The 20,150-nt window shown below is 39.1% G+C and overlaps 1 protein-coding gene across 7 annotated transcripts in view; it reads left to right on the top strand.

Moving 5' to 3' along the window:
- Positions 1-20,150, top strand: part of ALMS1 (ALMS1 centrosome and basal body associated protein) — a 358,966-nt gene that overhangs the window by 320,112 nt on the left and 18,704 nt on the right. For 4 of the 7 annotated variants that reach the window (XM_075499456.1, XM_075499458.1, XM_075499461.1 and 1 more), the window contains 5 exons: positions 992-2,224; positions 2,878-3,008; positions 11,845-13,606; positions 14,740-14,865; positions 16,627-16,797. In XM_075499456.1, coding sequence (XP_075355571.1) covers positions 992-2,224; positions 2,878-3,008; positions 11,845-13,606; positions 14,740-14,865; positions 16,627-16,797 — 3,423 coding nt within the window. The remainder of the gene's footprint in view (positions 1-991; positions 2,225-2,877; positions 3,009-11,844; positions 13,607-14,739; positions 14,866-16,626; positions 16,798-20,150) is intronic. The other 3 variants (XM_075499462.1, XM_075499459.1, XM_075499463.1) reach the window with 3 other exon arrangements.

Genomic DNA, 20,150 nt, shown 5'->3' on the forward strand with positions numbered 1-20,150 from the left:
GCTTTGGCATTTGCATCTTGTACCCAGTGGGGAAGAGCAGATCTGAAAGCTCTTCACAACAAGTACCTGCCTAACCCTTTGAATATCTGTGACTTCAAGAATCCTGCACTGACCTGTCTTTTTAACCAGAAGTGATTAAATGCATCTCTTCTTATGCTTGTTGGGCTTGCTTATTTTCTTTTATTATTTTTTCCTTCTTTAAGCATTGTGGGAGACTTGGCAACTGAAACAACTTGACAGTCAGTACAGGGGCAGAGTTGTCCTCAATAGACATACTATTCAGCTGGGCTCTGGACCGCTTAGTGTATTTGAAAATATCAGTGGTTGGGCCATGAAACAAAATTGCATTTGAAACAAATAAAATAGCTGTTGGCAGGCATACTTGGGACCTGACTCTTCACTGTTGTGTGTACCTGCCCGCATGGATTTAAGAACAGCGTTTGCACTTAAGTTTTGCTTTTTTTTTTTGTTTTTTAAGCAATTAAGTGTTATATATCCAAATGCTAAAAGTGCATCTTGTCTGCTTTTGTACTTTTCTAACCAGCAGTGGGAAACAAGCTTATCCATAGTGTGTCCTTTGCCTTTTTCCAAAAGGATATTTTGGAAATACTGCCCCACAGCCCTCCTGTTTCTTGCAGGGATACTTTTATAATCCAAGTGTTCATTTGGACATTCAAGCACCACTATGTCATTTATCTAAGAACATTCATTTAAAATCTAGTCTAAGCATTTATTTAAAAGCAAGTTATTTAAGTCAAGTTCTGTAGTTTCTTTGATATTTATCCAAAGTGGTCTAAGAGATTTCTTTCAGTAGACAATTCTCACAGAAGTCTTAGTTCAAGTTTCATTCTAAAAACAGTTTTCTAAATGTTTTCCAATATTTGAATTCTTCCCTCCCTTTACAAGCCTTTTAGTACAAGAAAAAGTAGTCTTTACTGATACAGCTGTTTTCTGGAGCCCCAAACTTAATGAATCTTCTGTTTCTTTGTAGGTCAATTGCTGTCAGCAGTTGAAATTACACAAACAAGTTTTAACTCCGGCACTTCCACTCTCAGTATGTCTATACCAATGAATTCAGAAGTTGGCTCTGATATTCTGTCACCCCGCGAACTCTCTCCCCACTTCTCAAGATCTTTTGGAGACAAACCAGTGAGTCAGCGCAGTATGTCATGCCGCCAACTGGAGATAACCGCTCCGCTTTCCACACAACGGGAGGCAGAGTGTTCAGCTGTCTCCAAACTAGCTGAACCAAACCAGCAGCTGCAGACTGTTTCACCTGACTGCCATTCTGACAGAGAGGGTCCCATGCTTCTTGCAAAAAGTGTTCAGGATCTGCTAGCTAAAAATGAGTCAAAAGATGTGAATAGCAGCCCGCAGAGATGGACTGCCAGTTCTTTGGCTGGAGTTAAAAATGAAATGGGAGTTGACAGAGGATCACAAACTTCAAGTGTAGGTAGTAAGAGAAATGAGGGTCAAGAAAGTGATTCTTTGATTGGATCTGGTGCCTTGCAAGAAATACATAAGCTTTTGGCAGAGGCAGAGGATATAGCTGGCAGGTGGTATGATCCTTTCTTTTCCACTGCCTCTTCTAGAGAAACTGGTGAGTCTTCCCCAGTGCTGATTAGAAAGGAGGATGGCCCCGAAAATTCCAGGTTAGTGAAAGTCGGTGTCCCTCAGTTTCAGAAGGTGCTGTCACGGGATCAGATAGCGACCCGAAGAAGCGTGCAAGAAGAGGGGTCGGTAATAAAGCCTCTGAATAACACATGTAATTTAAGATGGGAAAATTCTTTTGATGTCAATTTACGCAATAGTGAAGAGATGATGAAGGAAATGACCAAAGAGTTTAGGACAGGTAAATCTGTAGGAAGGTCTGAGCCAGAAGGCTGTAGCAGTGTAACTACAGACAGAAATCAGCCTGGTTTTGTGGGTCTTGCACAAAGCAATGGAAGTAGTGAAGTCAGCACTGGAAGTACTTCAGAGTTGGGGAATCCTTCTTCCTCAGAGCCTCTAGGCAGTGTCACCAATGTCGCAGGAGGCTTCCAGAGCATGTTGTCTAAAGCTAGTGTAGCTGGAAGCAAAGCAGGAGGCATGCGAGAGAGCGATGACAGTAGCAGTGGAGATTCGCTAGCTGCCCGTGTCAAAAACCTTCTGAGAAATGGATCGCCTGAGATACATGCAACACAAATTCTGAAGAGTGCAGATGAAGAGGAGAGGAAAGCACGAGGTAATAAAATGTCTCAGTTGTATTTTATCAAGTGTTATGTTAGAATGGCAAATCTTTATTTAGGTATATGTTTAAGGGATTGCTTTGAAATGACTTTGAAATGAAGGGGTAGGGATGTAAGAGGACCTCTGAGGTCATCTGAGTCTGTTCCCCTGATCTTAAAGGTGTTAATATTATATTATTAATGATAAGCTGTAATGGGACAGGACTTAAATGATATGTTTTTTTAGTCATCCCATGTAGTATGATAGAATGGGATAGAACTGGACTTTTCCAGTTCGAATACCTTTTTTTGCCTAACATTGACACGAGAAAGTGTTTTTTCCACATAGCTATTAGGCATGTGCTAAGTTAAGAATTTGGGAAGGGATTGTGTGAAAGACTGTTTACCTGAGTCTGGGACTGTAAAGATGACAGAACCAGGAAACGGGTCTTGGATCCATCTTTACAAAGAAATGTTCAAAAGACCAGTTTTAAATTGTATTCCTGGTCAGTCTGTGTCAGCCCTGGTATTTGATAGTGGTCTTTGTTCCCTCAGTCATGGTAGCTAGAAATGCAGAGCAAAGTTTTGATTTTAAGTTATAAAACTGTTATCATACATGATGTGAGAAAATGGAAAGGGAACTGCTTTCTGTTTTATGTTCTTTGTGTAGCATGGGTGAAGCTAAAACTGGCCAGCCAATCTCAGGAATCTGTGTCAGACTTGAATGAAGAGCACCAACAAAGAATAGAGGAAATAAAGGCAGAGCTGCTTCTGAGTGCCAAGAAATCTGCACTAGCCAAGGTACAAAACAGACAAACCAGCTGCTCTGGAGAAAATTTTTGAAGTGGGGGATAAATGCTACTGTCTTGCTTGTGATCTTAAAATGATGAATTATATTCCTGCAATATTTTTGAAGATTGGTGGCTAGACAGGGAGAGGGGGGTGCAAACTAATGAGAGCTCTGTTTAGTGGAGATGCGTGTGTTGGCTTAAGTCAGTTCCTATGTATGTTTTGGGACCAGCCACGGCACATGCTGTTGTGGGTTCTTCAGGTTTTTGTTTTTCCCCAGATATCTTGGGGATATATTTTGTTAGATATCTTGGGCGAGGGAGGGTGGTTTGGGGTGGTGGTGGGTGGCACACAACTGAAGATGTTCTGAAGGAAGGTATGAAGGACAGAGATGTGGTCAGTGATGACGTGATGGGAGAATTGGTGTTATTGTGGTGAGAAAGTGCACACAGCTCACAGTCCTTAACTGGCTTAATGAATTCTGCTTTTCACAAAATATTTATGCATGTGCTGACTGTGCCTTGTAAACTCCTACCACAGAAGGAGGAGTTTACTGTACAATGCAGTCTCATCTAGGTGATAGCAGTATTTGTTGTGTTACTTCCCATGGTTCTGAAATGTTTACAAAGGAGTGTGATATTTATTGTTGAAAGGATGTTTCAGGGAAGAAGGGAGTAAATTGTTCCTCCTTTGTGTTGACTGTATCAAAGGTAATGGGCTTCAAGTGTGAGGAAGAATCATATTAGAAGAGAAACTCCTTAATGGTAAGGATGATGAGAGGAAGATTATGGAGTGTTAATCATAGTATGTTTTTAAGAAGAGCTTGGGCAAGTATCTATAAAGAATAATCTAAGTGTAGTTAATGATGACTTGGGGCAGGGATATAGACCAGACGAGCTTTCAGTCTCTTACAGCTCTATTTTTCTGTGAAAACTTGACATTGAATTGTTGTCATATTTTGCATATCTCCTTTGGAACATTTCTAGTTCATAAATTCCAATCTGGATATACTATATATAAATATGTCTAAGCAGGAGTATATTACCTTCAGTTTGACTTGCAATACCCATTTTCAGCATTCATCTGGTGTCCAGTCTAATTATGTCATGATTTCTAGGGGCTGTCCGTGTGTCCCAATATAGGGCACTATTCGTAGAGAGTATTTTAAACAAAATAACAGACTGGAAAAATGTGGAGACGTTTGTATAACATGAGTAGTGGATGGAGGATGTATTCATGTGTGCAGGATAGAGAACTCGGAGTTGGTGGAAGAGACACTGGATAATTAGGCAGAGCTAAAGGTTGGGGCAGTTTCTGAGGAGAATGTAGAAAATTTGCATTTGAAGATACAGTAATAATCTGTCCTTCATCTGGCCTTTCAGGCAAATGCCTTTAGCAATGTCTTTATTGTCCTTCTTCCTGTCCTTCTTCCTGTCCTTCTTCCTGTCCTTCTTCCTGTCCTTCTTCCTGTCCTTCTTCCTGTCCTTCTTCCTGTCCTTCTTCCTTTCCTTCTGTAGCCTGCCTGCCTTCCAGGAAAAGCAATACGGTTTTGTTTTTTTGTTTGAATTAAAAGCCTTGCATCAGCAAGAATGAAAAATAGTGTTTTAAGAGTACTCCGTGATTGTGTTTCTAGTTTCTTGGGCATGAACAGTGTTGGTAATATAGAAATCAGCTTCCAAAAAACATCAGACCAAACTTCTCAGTTATTCACGTATTGATGTAATCTTTGACTGGGGAGCCTGAAAAAAAAAAAATTAACAATTTTATTTATTTTTAGAAATTCAGACAGCTCTTAAAAAAGGAAAAAACCCCACAAACAGATTTTTGCTTCAATCTACTAATCGGAAACTAGAGGCCTTGAAGCTATTTTTTTTTCCAACTTTTAGATTTTTTTGGATCACAGCTTAACTTGTTACAGACTGGAACCAAGTATTTTACCTTTATGTGATTCAGTGTCAGCTATGAATTGTTTTGTCCAAATTTAGAGTAAGAAAAAAATTAATCATAGTTTTGCAAACCAAGATTCCAAGAAATTGCTTTAGGTCAACCACAACACTTTCTGCTTTGATCTTCAAAATATTTTTGCTTTACAATGACTTTAATTTGAGATAAAAAATGGTTTTGAATTTGAAGAATGAAGGTGGCTGGGGTTTTTTTGTTATACTTAAGATAAATGTGTTTTTCCTTCCAAGCAAAACAATATGTCACTGAAAAATACAGATTGTTGAGAACTATTTAACTGAAAAAAATGCAGCCAGTTTTATTGCTGACAAATTAATCTACTATAAATTTAATGGAAACTGTTCTGTAAAATACCTGTTGAATTTATAGAGCAAAGCTGGCAATGCACTGACTTAAAAAGAACAGAACAAAGATTATGACAGGATATTTTCCTTCTACTAGACCCTAAAGACTGAGAAAGACAAACTGTTCCTAGCACTCATGCAAACAATTCTTTCGTCAGACCGTCATCTTTATTTAGTGCTCCTGATGCAGGCTTATGATGAGTGTTCTTTTTAGAAACTTCAGACTCTGCCTCTCGTTCTTATAGGTGACAACTCAAGAAATGTAATGTACCACCATGATATTTTATTGTTTCCTGCAGGAAGCAAGTGAAGCTTGTCTGTAAAAAGAAGAGAAAATGCAACGAAAGAGCAGGACAGCTTGGGAGAATTCTTCTCAGTGATCTTTTACTTCTAAAGATTGTTCCATCTTTTGAGATAGTCGAGTATCTGTTTGATAGCTGTTTGTCACTGGTGATGTGTTAACAGACGCTCTAAAAAAGAAGCATCATAATGATTTCTCAAGTTCTAGCTGAGCAGAGTGTTTAAGGAGGTGATTGGGACATATGCACATAAATGGGCTCCAAACATGTACTCAAGTGCTCAGCTGAATAGTGGCCCAAAAAAGGGAACATTCAATATGAGAATTTAATTTTAAAGAGGTATCTCTAATAGCAAGCAGTGCTCATGAATGTAACTCAGTGTCCTGGTTTCGGCTGGGATAGAGTTAATTTTCTTCCTAGTAGCTGGTATAGTGCTGTGGTCTGGATTTAGCATGAGAAGAATGTGATAACACACTGATGGTTTAGTTGTTGCTCAGTAATGTTTACACTGGTCAAGGACTTTTCAGCTTCCCATGCTCTGCCAGGTGCACAAGAAGCTGGGAGGGGGCACAGCCAGGATAGTTGATCCAAACTGGCCAAAGGGCTATTCCATACCATATGGCGTCATGCTCAGTATATAAACTGGGGGGAGTTGGCCGGGGGCAGGGATCGCTGTCAGGGACTGGCTGGGCATCGGTTGGCGAGTGGTGAGTGGTTGCATCACTTGTTTCTTTGTCTTGGGTTTTGTCCGTGTGTCGTGTCGTCGTGTGTGTCCCCCTGTTGTCTCGTCCGTCCCCCCCCCCCCCCCCCCCCCCCCCCCCCCGTTTTCCTTTTCATTACAATTTCTTATTATTTTATTTTATTTCAATTATTAAACTGTTCTTATCTCACCCCACGAGTTTTCTTACTTTTGCTCTTCTGATTCTCTCCCCTATCCCTCCAGGGGGGAGGGTGAGTGAGTGGTTGCGTGGTGCTTAGTTGCCAACTGGGGTTAAACCACAACACTCAGAATTTTATTTTCTTTGTTTTCTCTTCTGTAAAATTGACAAACCTTGCATAGTGAATCTGTTTTCTGTACCGTCAATTCGTGGAGTCTTCCTGGTGATTTAATGGAGCTCTTCCATTACACAAGGAGAGAAATACTCTACACACGCTGTTATGCTTTTATAATGAACACTAACACTTGGCAGAACTGCTTAGGATAGGTGGCAAACATGGAACTTTGGGCATAGAGGGTTTTTTCTAAATTTCTTACTGACTTCATTTGATGCTGACTCTTCCTAAAGGTCTTAATTGGCCATTCATGGAAAGAGAAAGTGCAGTGCGTTGGGTTTCTTCAGGAGGACAAGGAAACAAAGGCTGTGGATTTATTAACTCCAAATGTTTTGTAAAGAGGCCTAAGAAATGTGACATTTCAGATTGTCCAGATAAGCTTCTTGTGAAACTTATGATAAGCTGATGGCACTCTTCTATAAACTTGTTTGTGATGGAGTCAGAGAGTTGCCAAGACATTCCTACAGATAGGTAAATGTTTGAATAATTTCTACATTTGTGGCCATACTGGTGTGGCTGTAGAGATCTGTTTTTTGCCTGAGCAGGTGAGTTGGTGGTAGAGTATTTATTCTTTTGATAGGCTTGAGGAGTTTAACCCTAGGATGGGAGATGCTCTTGAGTCATACAGAGCCATAGAATGACATGAAGGTTGTTGGGATTTTTAAGAAAAGCGTATGAAAAGTCGATCCTAGGCTCCAGAAATCAGCCCTGTTACTGTTCTTCCAGTGAAATCATTAGGGTCTTTCCAGATAAGAAGAATTTCAAGAATAAGAAACTGGGAAAAGCCAAAGACTTGTAGGTGGTCTTCAGTTCCAGGAGCGTTGTCTTTCAAATTTGACCATCTTGTGCCGTTTGTATGTGTACATTTGTTTTGGTCCCCCAGTTGAGATGGAGGGTTTTTGATCACTTGCTGTTAGATGTAAGTAAAGTTTCAGCATATTAAGAATTTTCCTTCTAAATTGAGGCCCTTATTACCTCACCTGAATTTTTATGGGTGCCAAATAGCTCTGTCTTGACTTACCTAAGAGTGTTCTCCCTTTTGTACACTGTATTCTTCCACTATATGCTGTATTTTTCCACTCCTTGTACTTTCTCACTTTTTCAGGAAGTTCACTGAGTTGTAGCTATAAATTTGCACTGCAATCTCTTGTGGAACATATGCCATACAGATCTTTTTTGGAAAGATGACACATAACAAGCACAATAAAACATGTGAAAGCCTTGGGAAGATGAGTTTATAGCAACTTCTGTGCTTGCTTTCAGTAGTAGGAGTTGCTGTGTATTACTTCAGGCCATTGAACTGGTACCTGATTTAGGGAAGAGATCGTCTCGGGAGCACCCCTACCCTGGCACAAGACTGCTCTCTGTCTTTGCATTCTTCTACAGTCCCTTCTTGTCCCTCATGGCTATAGGCAATATAGGAAGCCAAATAAAGTAGTTTACTTGCTTAGAATAGATAAGACCACAGAAAAGTACTGCTTTGGAATAATAATCCAGACCTTGCTGAAATAGTTTCCTGCTAATGACATCTGGCATGTAGAAAGGATGGAAAATCTGTTGTGGAATACTTGTTTATACTTTGGGACCAACACCAAAAATGTTTTTGACTGATTTTTATTTCCAAATTCCAGCTAGCTGCTGAGGATGTAATCATCTAGGGACTTTCATTGCACTTTATTAATGAAATATACTCTGCTGTTTCCACAGTTGTTCCCATCAGTAGGAAAAAATATAATCTAGATTTTTTTTTTTTTAAAATAAGCTTATCTGGCCCATCTGCATGGCAGTACATTTATCTCAGATTTGCTCTCTGCACCTCAATGAAAGTATTCTAATTTTTAATGACACTTAAATTAAGGAAGTGCAGATACTGATAAATGAATAAAATGATGTCCACACTTAAATTCTCTCTGCAGAAGGCTGGTGGCCTCTAGTTTCACATACACTAACGTGAGCTCTAATGATTTTGATGTAAGGTTTGGATGCTGATGAAATTATTTGTCTTTTATCTTGTCCATTTCCAGTGTTCACTAACCGTGATACTGCCTCTGACGCTAAACTGACCTGTCACAAAGAACCGGGGTGAAAAAATGTAAGAGGGAGCTGCTTTCTAGCATGTTGTGTGAAGTGTGGTGTGGTATTTTGTGTCAGGAATGGGACTAACTGTATGATACCTGTTTTAGTTAGTGTGTATCGAAGTGAGGGGAAGCTCAGCATGTAGATAAAGGTTCATTTCTCTAGAATTGATAGAGCTACTTCCAAAGGTTAGTGTTTCAGTTGTTTTGTTATTGCCCCTCGTTGGAGGTGCAGTGTTAACAGACCAGGTGAGTAGTTGCCTTAATTTGCTTCAGGGCAAAATCTTTTGCAGTTTTTTGATCAATGCTGACAGCAATAAATTACTGTGAGTGGTAACTTAAGGTTTTCCCAGTTGTACTTGCAAGGCTTTCTCTTTGTGCTCTTAGTGTAACAGGTTTTGTGCATGCATCTGGGAGTGTGATGTTTTATTCACTTGTTTGTAGTGTGATCTTTAATCTGGAGGTATTTGTGTTTCTTTTCTTCCAAACTACCTTCTCCCTACACCAGTCAGGTAAGTTGCTGCAAAGATCAACTGTCAGTATTTGGGAGCTTCTGTTGTGATGAGAAAAGTCTTGGAAGCGAAGGTCCTGTCCATCCCAACCTCCTGGTCCCTCCAAGTGCATGGGGACTTGCAGAAAGTAGGGAAATGAGGGTGGTGAGCCAGTCAAGAGGGAGAGGATCACATTTTGTTTGTCTGTCTTGTTGATCTTGGTAAACCTCTGCAGACAACAAACGTGCCTTGTTAGTATCTGCTGTTTGTAATGAGTTGAAAGAAGAGTTTGGAATATCCAAACTTCATTGCGTATTTAGACACATTTATTTCTACTTTGCTTGGCAAGTAACTAGAGCCATTTTCTGAACCCTTCATACCTTTTATCTCTGGATAGTATATTTAGTGCTTTGTCTGTAAAAGGTGTGTCGAGAAATCAGGTTACATTTTGAGATGCCAGAAGAAGGTGTAGGTTCCTTAGCGAGCAGGGGCTGTAACCCTGGGAATTTTCCAGTTAACTGCAGTGTCAGTAATCTGCCTCATTAATGGGCAGCTGAAAGGCAACACTGTCTGATGAGTATGCTCAGAGAGTAGGGTGGGGATTTTTTTTCTCTGATTCTGCTGAGGGGCTATAGCATATGTTGCTTTAATTTTATTTCCCTGATATGATAAACTGCTGTTGATTATTGCTATTGGCACTTTTTCTTGGTGGTGGAATGGGGCTTGAGGTACAGGAGAAGATGAAGCAATGAGGACTGGAGAGCATGCTGAAAATGGGAATAGTTAGTAAAATCAGGCAAAGAAACCAGGACAGAAGTTAGTACTAAAGTAAATTATTAGTTTCAGCTTCCTAAATGACCACAGGCAGGTAATTTAAGACACAGCATTTCATACTGTTGTGTAAAATACATGCCAGAGATGCCTGAATACGCGTAGTCAAATAGCAGAGTCCTAAATATAGTGTCTGTGACGCTGGGGGTTGATACAGATGTGGGACAATTTGCATTGTGAGACAAAGGTGTAAATGTAACTTATTTTTAAACAGTTTTTATGAGCAAAGGCAACTGACAGTGAACTTCCTTGTTTTTGGTGGGATTGGTGTCTTATCTGTTGCTAGGAATACCTTCTCTTTTTTGCAGCATTGTCACCAGCTTTGCAAACAAAAAAGTAGTATTTGTGGCAAACATAACTGTTTTGATGGGAGAATGAAAATGATCTGCACCTGAGAACTGGAAGGTTTTTACAAGTTATCATTTAACTTAAAGAGCAAATCAAAGCTCTGATTATTTTCAGTCATTTTTTAATTATTGTCAGAAGTGGGCGGTGACCATAAAAATAAAAAGATTTATTACAGCTCTTGTGTGAGAGGGAAATTGGCATACTTGTTTTAGGGGAAAAGTGAAATATCAGTTACAGAAAATTAAAGCTTTTCTAATTAAATATTTTCTCATGCTTTGTAAAGAACAGCTTTCTTTTCTTCCCACTTGCTCCCATGTAACTGAGTTCCTTTCATTTTAGTTCTGCTTCATAAACGCTTGAGTCAAACAACTCAAGTGCAAGGGAAAACCTTTGATATCAAGTTCTATTTCATACAGTGATAGTTATGGCATAGCAAAATGTCAGATGCAGAAGTACCCCTGTAACCCTAAAATGTCATGTAATGTAGTGCTAGCGTGGGGTTTGTTTGGACTCTGGTCCAAACCAGAAGAGTGTTCGTGTGTGTCTGCTACCTGATTTCTTGGAGGTCACCAGAACTTAATGTTACATACTTGGTTATGGTTTGAGTACTTATAACTGGAAGTAAACAGGGGTTTCTGCATTCTTTTGTTTTTCCATGGAGCTGTGAAGGGATGCTTTTCATCAGTAATTTACAGATCACAAGTAGTTAAGTTGTATACAAGATCTCCATCCTTGGAGATTTTCGAAACTTGATGGGACGAGGCCCTGAGCGACATGTTCCAATGTTGAAGTTAGCCCTACTTTGAGCAAGAGGTCAGACTAGAGATTTCCAGAGGTCTCGTCCAACCTAAGTGTTTATGTGATTTTGTGTGGCTATATTGGCTATCTTTTTAATTAATAAAATTATCATTGAAATCACAAGGATTTAGCTGTGTGTGTGTGTGTGTGTCTGTCTCTAAATCCCTTTGAACTTAGATAGTGAATTTAGATAGTGAATATTCATTGAAAAGATAGTCATTATTCCTAGTATGTTATGAACTGGTTTTATGACAAATGCCCAGCTGTGCATCAAGCCAACTGATAGAAAGGAAGAAAGTTTTATTCTTGTTTTCCAGTGAGTGGAGTGATGTTGAAGCGGTATTTACAACTTAGCCTATATAACAGTTACAACTTTATAGTTCACAAAATTAAAGGGTTCTATTATAGATGTTGCTGCTGCTGTTTGTTATAGCATCAAAACCATGTTAGCTAATTTGCTGGCACTTAAAATAAGAACAATTTTTGATTAGTTCCATTAACAGATGAGTTCCAGAGAAAGCGTATGCTCATTCATGATGACAGACTCTTGGTTATTGACAGCACTAGTCTTTCTTTGAGTTCTGCAATCCATTTTGGTGAGGGTGGGAAGTTATCCACATAACCTATGTGAATTCTGTATTTTTCAGGATCCATGGGTATGCGGTTTGGAAGCTGCTTCTGAGTATAGCCATAATCAGGAACAGGAGGACATAGAGCATTTCAAAGCTCCAAGTGACAAAAGGTTTCAAACTGACAAATACACACAAGCCGTCAGGACTAAGGAGCTTTTAGAGTCAAGCTTACGACAAGCTGTGCCATTATATAGAGCTGATCCTTCCGATTGTTGCCTGCTGAAGGATATGCAGTTCAAATGTTTGAGTACCGTTCAAACACCTATCTGCAACCAACATCAAACAGTTGCAACTAGTCATTCTGATGCCGTTGTTGAACTTCATCCACCATTGCAGAAGGAATGGGACACACGTGCAATGAGGTCTGCAGCTGCTTCCGATACACACACAGAAGTCCATTTACCAGCTCAGAAGAGGCTGTCTATGGAAAAGTGTTCTGAAGATATGGCTAAGCAAATTACTTCTATCACCTTTTCATCCCGAAAACGTTTGCAGTCACCACTGACTTCCATGGCACTCAACAGCGGTCTTACTAGAGATGGTCTTGATGGGATAATGCCCTTGGAGGTTGACTCTGCTAGCACTGAGGAACAGAGCCATGACAAACAACACTGGGAAAGATCTAAGGCCTGTCCTCCAAGTCCAATGCTTGCTGGCTCAGTGTTTAATGAGATTTCTTATACTGCTGAGAAAGACAGGTTTCATCGTGTCTCTGCTGACAGTAACAGAGTTGGAGCTTATCAAGAAACAGACTGTTTGTCAGATGAGGATTCTGTAAGCATCCATGCTGATAAAAGACAGACCCTTAGTGCAAAAAATTCTGATGTTCTGCCTCAAGATGTGACTGAATCGGGCAGGCATAGTGCCAGACTCATGGGGCTTGACTGTGATATAAGATTCAGTCAAGAAACAAATAGATTTAATGAACCCCCTTCTATAAGCTCTTACCAGCAGGAGAAAAGCAGCCTACCTGGCCACATCCAATTGTACGAGAGCTTAGAAGGTCCAGGTCCAGCTCTACAAACTGATTTGCTGAAGGGCCATATTAAGTTGTTGGCAGAAGAGAAGAAACGTCCCTCTGATGAAGTACCTCTCATTCAGAAAGAGGTTGCGAGAGAGCAAATCGGTATGTCTCACCATTCATCTACAGATGAGATTTTATCCACCACGTCTGTATCTCCTTCATCACCAACTAAGAAAGCACTGTCTTGTGTCCACATAACTCTTTCCTCAAAGTGTAATAAATCGGAGCTGCGTGGTAACTTGAATACTGAAAATGAGATGAGATCATGGGATAAACCTGAAATCAATACTCAATCAGTGTCTTTAAAAACTCCAGAAACTTTAATAGAAGCTGTTTCTAAATTATCAGCTGCTGACCTTATTCCAGAAGATCAAAGATCTTCATCTTTCCCAGTGCCAGTGTCTTCAGCAGATCCCTGCCTAGTGCTTTCCTCTGTTACAACCACAGCAGGGCAAGAGCTGCCTCTGCAAAACAGTGAGAGACCACAAGTCACTGTTCTGGGTTCAGGGGGATGTAGTCTGAAGAATATCTTCAACTCTGTAGTTCCTGCAAAACCTGGGAAAAGTACTTCTGATGCTACCACTCAGATAACAACAGAAAGTCCTGAAAAAACAACCTTTTCAGCAGAAATTTATGTTAATTCACAAGACAGTGAAAATGCTGTCCACCAGTCATCTCTCCAGAAAGCACATGAGCTTCCCAACAATACAGCTTCATCTCTTAACAAGATTTCCTCTTTCCCAAGGCAGGGTGGTGAGCAAATTAGTGTCTTATATGTATATGTAGACTTTCGTCTATTCAAGTTCGAGGTATTATAGGTATTTAAAAAACAAAAACAAACCCAGCTTTTTTGTGTAGGTAACATTCTTGAGATAATTTTGATATTTAAAGTTGCTTATATAGGGGGAAAAAACCCAACCCTTAAACCTGGGCTCTGCAGTCTTGTGGGTAGGGAGTTGTATCAATACAGTTGTGATTCAGTTCAGGTTTATCTGGAACTGAATTTGTTGTGCCTAAGTCTGGTTCAGGGAAATTTTCTGACATTTGTCTCTAGATAATTTGATGTGGTTCACTGCTGAGAGTGTGTCAAGAGATATATCTAGTTATTGATTTACTCTCTAGTTAAGGTAGTACAAAACTAAGAGGAGAATGTGCGTGTCACTATTTTCCATAGAATAAAACAGAAAATGTGGAGGGCTTTTAAATCTGTTGACGGAGGAATGTGAATGTTGCACAGTGGTTTCCCACAGAGGTGTTTTATACTACTGATGTGTGCAGGCTTGTGTGGTTTTCATGATTTTTCCTGGGCTCTGGGCTTTGTATCTCTATTCTCAAGGTGTTTAAAATAGTATGAGTTAAGAGAGCAGATTCTTTCATCACATCAGAGTGCAAAAAATATTTCAGCTATCTGATCACCTCTTCTCTTTGCTATTAGAAGTCAGTGATGTTCTGGTGCAAACGTTTGCTGGAATTCTGTTATGACAGCATACTGCTTTTATTGACTTGAGAGACATATATCCATGCTCATTTAAAATTATTTCATTAAACATGGATCAACTGGGAGCTGTGTGGGTATGTGAGTTATTATTTTTTAAGTCAGTGTTTGTCACCCTAGTCACAAATTTAATGTTGAATAGGTAAGTAAGCTCTTTTTTCTAGCTAAGTGACAGTCAACCTTCTAACCATTGGGTGGGTATTAAATAATTAAATTAAATAAATTAAATAATTAAAATTTATTTTCCTAAAGAATAGGGTATTTCTCCTGATTTACCACAGTAAACATCTTCAGCAGTCTCCTTGGGTCCTGATTTGTTGCTTTTATCTTCAGTTGCATTAAAGGATTAAAGCCTGACTTCTGTTAATTGCTTTGCCTTCCATCCCCATAGATCAGCCCTTATTGCTGCCATATAAACCTTCTGGAAGTACTGGAATGTATTATGTTCCTTATCTAAAAGCAGGATCCAAAATTCCTCCAGTTGGGTCAGAAACCAGTGTTGAGAGCTCTCACTCAGGTACTTACTTATCTTAGGTCTTCCAAATGCAAAACGATGGTTGTAGTTCATGGATCGAAATATATCTGTTTCATATGCAGAATTGTCTCAGTTGAGCTCAGAACTCTTCTGTCCTACCAGTTTAGAGTAAGTGCATTGATTTTAATAGAAAAATGTCTTTGTTCATGTTCACACCACTTTATAACACAAAGATGCATGAGTCCTGACTGAAGGCTATGGTTTCAATTTCTTTGATGAAAGGGATGTTAGTACTCCATTCTGGCAGTGAAAAGAAACAAGGCTTAATGTTTTACAGCTTGATAATTCTTTACTTTCCTCTGGGAATTACTATTCAGTTTGGACTTTCTCATATCTCTGCCAGTTCTTCTTCTTTTTAGTTCCCTTATTTATGTACATTCTCCCCCTTTTTTTATTAATTTGGTATGTGTGCATTCTGAAATATCTGCGTAATACAACATGCATTTCAGATAATAGCTTTCTCAGTACTGAGTTTCTTTCCTCCATGCTAGGGAATTCCAGTGTAGAAAGCCTTTCTATAAAAAATGTAATTTGTAACTGTGGTTTAAAACATATATTCACCTCTTTCCCACATCCTCCCATCTCCCAGTAAAAAACATCTCTCATTTACCAGGGGAAAGGATGCTCTGTGATTCATCAACTTCTTTTGCTTTGCCTGCTGTTATTTTTCAGTTCTCTCCTATACGTAAAGAACGCATCACTTAAGCATTATAGGTCTTATTTGCAGGTTGTTTTCAGTCAGAACTTTTTGACATCCAAAGTTATTTGTAGACAACACTAACATTACAGAGATGTCCAGTTCCTGACAGATGTGCCCCAGGGAAGTAGGTTGATACAACAGTGACAGTAAGTGCGCAGGTTAGTCGTCATAGCCACAAATTGTGCTTGTAATTGTTTGTGTGCCTCCAATCATTACCTTTTTCCAGACTGTCTGCTGTAATATGGTCCAAATGAGAGAAACAAATGTGATGCGAGTCTGTTGTTTTTCAGAAACTATGATGCTAGATATAAAAATTCAATATGCATATGAGGCAGTGCAAGGTTCTAGAAAATGTACAGCAGAATTAAAAAATAAGTTTTGTTTTTTAAACTCCCTGCTGCAGCTAGGATTCTTAGCTCACAAGTAGTAGCTGAAGGAAATGGAGTTAAGTCCTGGATGTAACCAGGTGGTGTTGACAAGGATGATAAATCAGTTAGGGGCCATTTTAGGTTTCTAACGTTAGGAGACAGCTATATGATAGTGAGACCTCTGCTGCTGTTGTCTTGAATTCTTGTTTAGAGGTTATACAGACCTACTCTAGTCTTCCAGTTTTTCTCCATTGCTATTCTGAGCTTGGAAAACAGATATTTACATCAGTCAGTGAAAATGTCTGGAATTTTAATGTGAGCAGGAGGGAGTCTGGACATTCCAAGTCTTGTGTCTGGCTTCCTAGCAGACCTGTCTAATGCTCATTTTCTTGTATTCTTCTCTGCTCATTAGTAGAATAGTTAAAAAATATCTACCTCTCAGGGAAGAACTCTGTCACCAAAGATCATGGAAAACAATGTGGCGCGATACCTACTGCTGCTGTGTTAGTTGCTAGAACTGCTCATTAGGGATCATGATTGTTGGTTGGTGAATATACTGGTACTAATACTTGGATAATAGGCTTGCTTTCAGACATTGTCTTTGCTGTGAGATTTCTGTATATATTTTTCCTTCTTCCTCTTTTTACTCATAGTTATTCCTCTCTTTCTCTGCAGGGTCAAATGATGCTCTTCCTCCAAGGTTTCCGGCGAGCATGCTTGGTTTAAGGGATGATAATCCTCTAGACAGTACGGCTGTAAGGCATAAAGAAGGACTCTACAGTAAGAGGGCCAAGCCCAAGCTAGCCTGGGCTGAGGAGCAAATGATCCCACTGGAAGCTTCCCCAGGTAGTTATAGTGTGTGTTTAATTTTACATGTGTTTTCATAAACGTGAAAGAAAGTAGAGCAAACGAATTACGTTTCAGGATCCATGATTTCTGGTCTCATGATATTGCTGAGAGTCTGCCTGAAGATGCTGAATTTGACTCATTTTTCTCTTCCCTATCTTTCTGCTTCTCCTTCACTGCCCAAATACTTGGACATCAATATTTGCTAGCATTCCAGTGGCTCCAGTGCTTACCAGAGCCTTTGTAAGATTTTTTTGGGTTCGGTGGGGTTTGGGTTTTTTTGGGTTTTGTGTTGTGTGGGGTTTTTTTGGTTTTGGTTTTTTGTTTTTTTTTTTTTTTTTTTTTTAAGGCACTCTTAAGTTTGTGAAGTGCAAAGTTGTCTTGAAGTGTAGAAAGGATGCCTGTGTAGAAAATGACAGAAATTCCCTGGTAAATAAAAGCAGGTGGGATGGCTCTGTATATTGGGTTGGGGTTGTGTTCCTGCCCACAAATACACTGATGTCTTGCAATGTCATGTAAAGTATCTCTGTAATGTTGGTATCTAACTGAATTTTAATTTGATTTGACTGATGTCTCTTTCTTCCTCCTCTTCATTAACCTTGTTGGATGGTACTCCTGAGGGATGAAGGTCAGGGTTTACTACGATAGTAGCCTACTTTAAGGCTTTATTTCTTGAGAATGCTGACAAAATGAAATTACACTGTGCTAACTGATGATTTTGACACTGTATCTCATGACAGTAGCTAAAATTAGTCCTGATGGACACTCCTTTTGACACTCCTCCTCATTCTGTGATTTTGAGTGGCTGATAAACTTCCTCGAGTCTGAGTAGGGATGAGGATTTTTGTTGTGTTTGAGAATTGCATCTTGTTCATGGACAGAAGTAACTAAACAGAAAATTGCTGAGTGGTTGCCATCTCCTAAATGCAGCTATTAATTCCTCAGGGAAGTTGTTTATTGCACAGGACAGTATTTTGCAACATGTGCGATATTAAACAAAGAGCGAGCAAATTGCAAGGAGGTAATATAATTGTGGCTGTTAATGAGGGATGGGACCTGAAACATATGAACAGCGTAATGGATTCTGAATTAGAGAGTTCCTGCTCTCTTCTAGGCAGTCGCATATATAGGGCTTTTGGGAGCCCATTTATTTTTCTTAGTATCACATAAACTTGTTACATGAAGACATACAATGAAACAGATTTTTATGGAGTACCTCAGTGTGATTATTGCTGTCCTTTTTAAGCAGGCAGCTCAATATGCCTGGGGTAAGGTCACCCCACAGAGCTGCGCTGATATATTGATAGAGATTCCTTCTGATGATTTTAGTTCTTCACTTTAGAAGGGATTTTCTTTGAAGGTTTTCTCTTCAGAATGGAGGGATTTTGGTATTTCCAGAAGATAATTTAAAATGGTTGCATAAGACACACTGAGCTTCATTATTTTTTGTTCATTTTACTTTTTTGGTAAGTGTAGATAGGACCAATAGTTGAATTAGTGCAACAATAAAGACAATGTTGTCTTAACCTAGTTTTTCTAATGGAAGAAATAATTGTCTGTGAGCATTTATAAAATGCAAGGATACGTAAACAAGTGGAGTAAGATAGAAAAATGCTTTTCTTCGTTCACTGTGGGTAATTTGGAAGAAGAACGTTGGGTCATGGCGGTAGAGCTGAAGAAAGAGTGTGTGTATAGATGTGAGCTCTCTGAACCAGAACCTGCAGTAACAAACAAAATACCATGTTGGAGCAGAGATCAATGGATACCTGTCTCTCTGAATAGCCTGGATGATAATGACAGGAGAACATAAGTGTTAATATAAAATTATCTAATAGTATTTTTCTGTAGCTGTGATGGTCTAAAGACACAGGCAAGAAAAGAACTGTAAGTAGAAATGATCTTTTGTTAAACCAGCCGGTACAGTTGGAAATTTAAGCAAGCTTTCTGAAAGAGACTTGCATGTCTAAAATCTTCTCTGATTTCTTCAACTGTATTTTTAGATGGTCTAATAAAAGATTACCTCTACCCACAGAGCTTGTCTAGAGCTTAAAATTATGCAAGTTATGTATTTTTTTAAAAAGTTTCTCTATATAAAGTTATTTTTATTTTTTGCCTGTTTGCATTCCTTCCATTTTGTTGGTAACTTTTTAAAAATACAGAAGTAGCAAAAATTCTGCATAGTATTCCCAAGCCGGATCTCATTTGTCAGGAGGATGTGGAGGAATCCTCTTACATGAGTATATAAACATTGACCTTGTATGGAAGGAAAAATTCCTCCAATTTCAGAGTTAGTGAGACTGAGTCTGGTTACGCTATTCATGATCTTGACATTACACTGAAGGGTCTCTGTGTTGGGAAGGGAAGAGATGTATAAAATGTAAGGAAAACAAGTGATTAAATAAAAGTAAGGTTTATGAGGCAGTGTTAACAGTATGAATTCATGCAATCGTAACCCTTCCTGAGCTTATCTTGCATCCCTTTTTCCCATGTGGAATTGAGGTTTTATGGTAACATAGCTTGTGATTCTTTATAAGGTAGGTAGGTATTTTCCTCCTGGGGTAGGGGGAGGCTTCCCTGTGGGACTTGCCACCCTTTTGCTGAAATCAGTGGCAAAGCTTACTCAAATGAAGAAAGAAAGACCTGGTTTCAAGTTCTGTTTTCATCAGTAGATCACAATCATGGAAACAAGACTGTTTAAAACAAAACAACAAAAATACAAACAAAAAACCAGTCTTGGGAGGAATGTTGGAGAGCTAGAGAAAAACTAGTATGAGCGTGATTCCTGCCATTAATGGAGCTTGATATGCATTTACTGACAGGTTCCCATGACCTAGTCACTGGTGTTACCATTAGTAAATGGACTGTTCTTTTTTTGTATTGACTTCTTTATTTATATTAAAGCTGTTACTACTCTATAAGGCATCCTTAAATGACATACTTGGCTAAAATGGCATGGAATATCTTGCAGTAAGCATAGGGACTTGGGAAATCCTTCTGGCACTAGCATCTATAATTCCTATAGATGGGAACTTTCTGCCTTCATGGATCATTATATAATTCAGTCCATTATACAAAGAACATAACATGAAACACATTTTTACTTTTTAAAATTTGATTTTTTTCTTTTCAGTATATTACAAACAGCTTTAGAATTATTTTGGAGTATATTCCTGCTAGCACGTGCTGCGTGCATACTTAATGTATGTCTATTACGAAGGGGTTTATAAGTGGATTTCTGCATATAGTCCTTTGTAATTTCAGATAGTAGCATATTCTGGGGTGGATTTCACTGCTGCTTTGACCTAAATTGTGTCATCTGAGCTTGAAAGCAAAGCAGGACTAGATCTTGATAT

This window comes from Mycteria americana, chromosome 4 (genome assembly GCF_035582795.1).
Source record: "Mycteria americana isolate JAX WOST 10 ecotype Jacksonville Zoo and Gardens chromosome 4, USCA_MyAme_1.0, whole genome shotgun sequence".
Classification (NCBI taxonomy): domain Eukaryota; kingdom Metazoa; phylum Chordata; class Aves; order Ciconiiformes; family Ciconiidae; genus Mycteria; species Mycteria americana.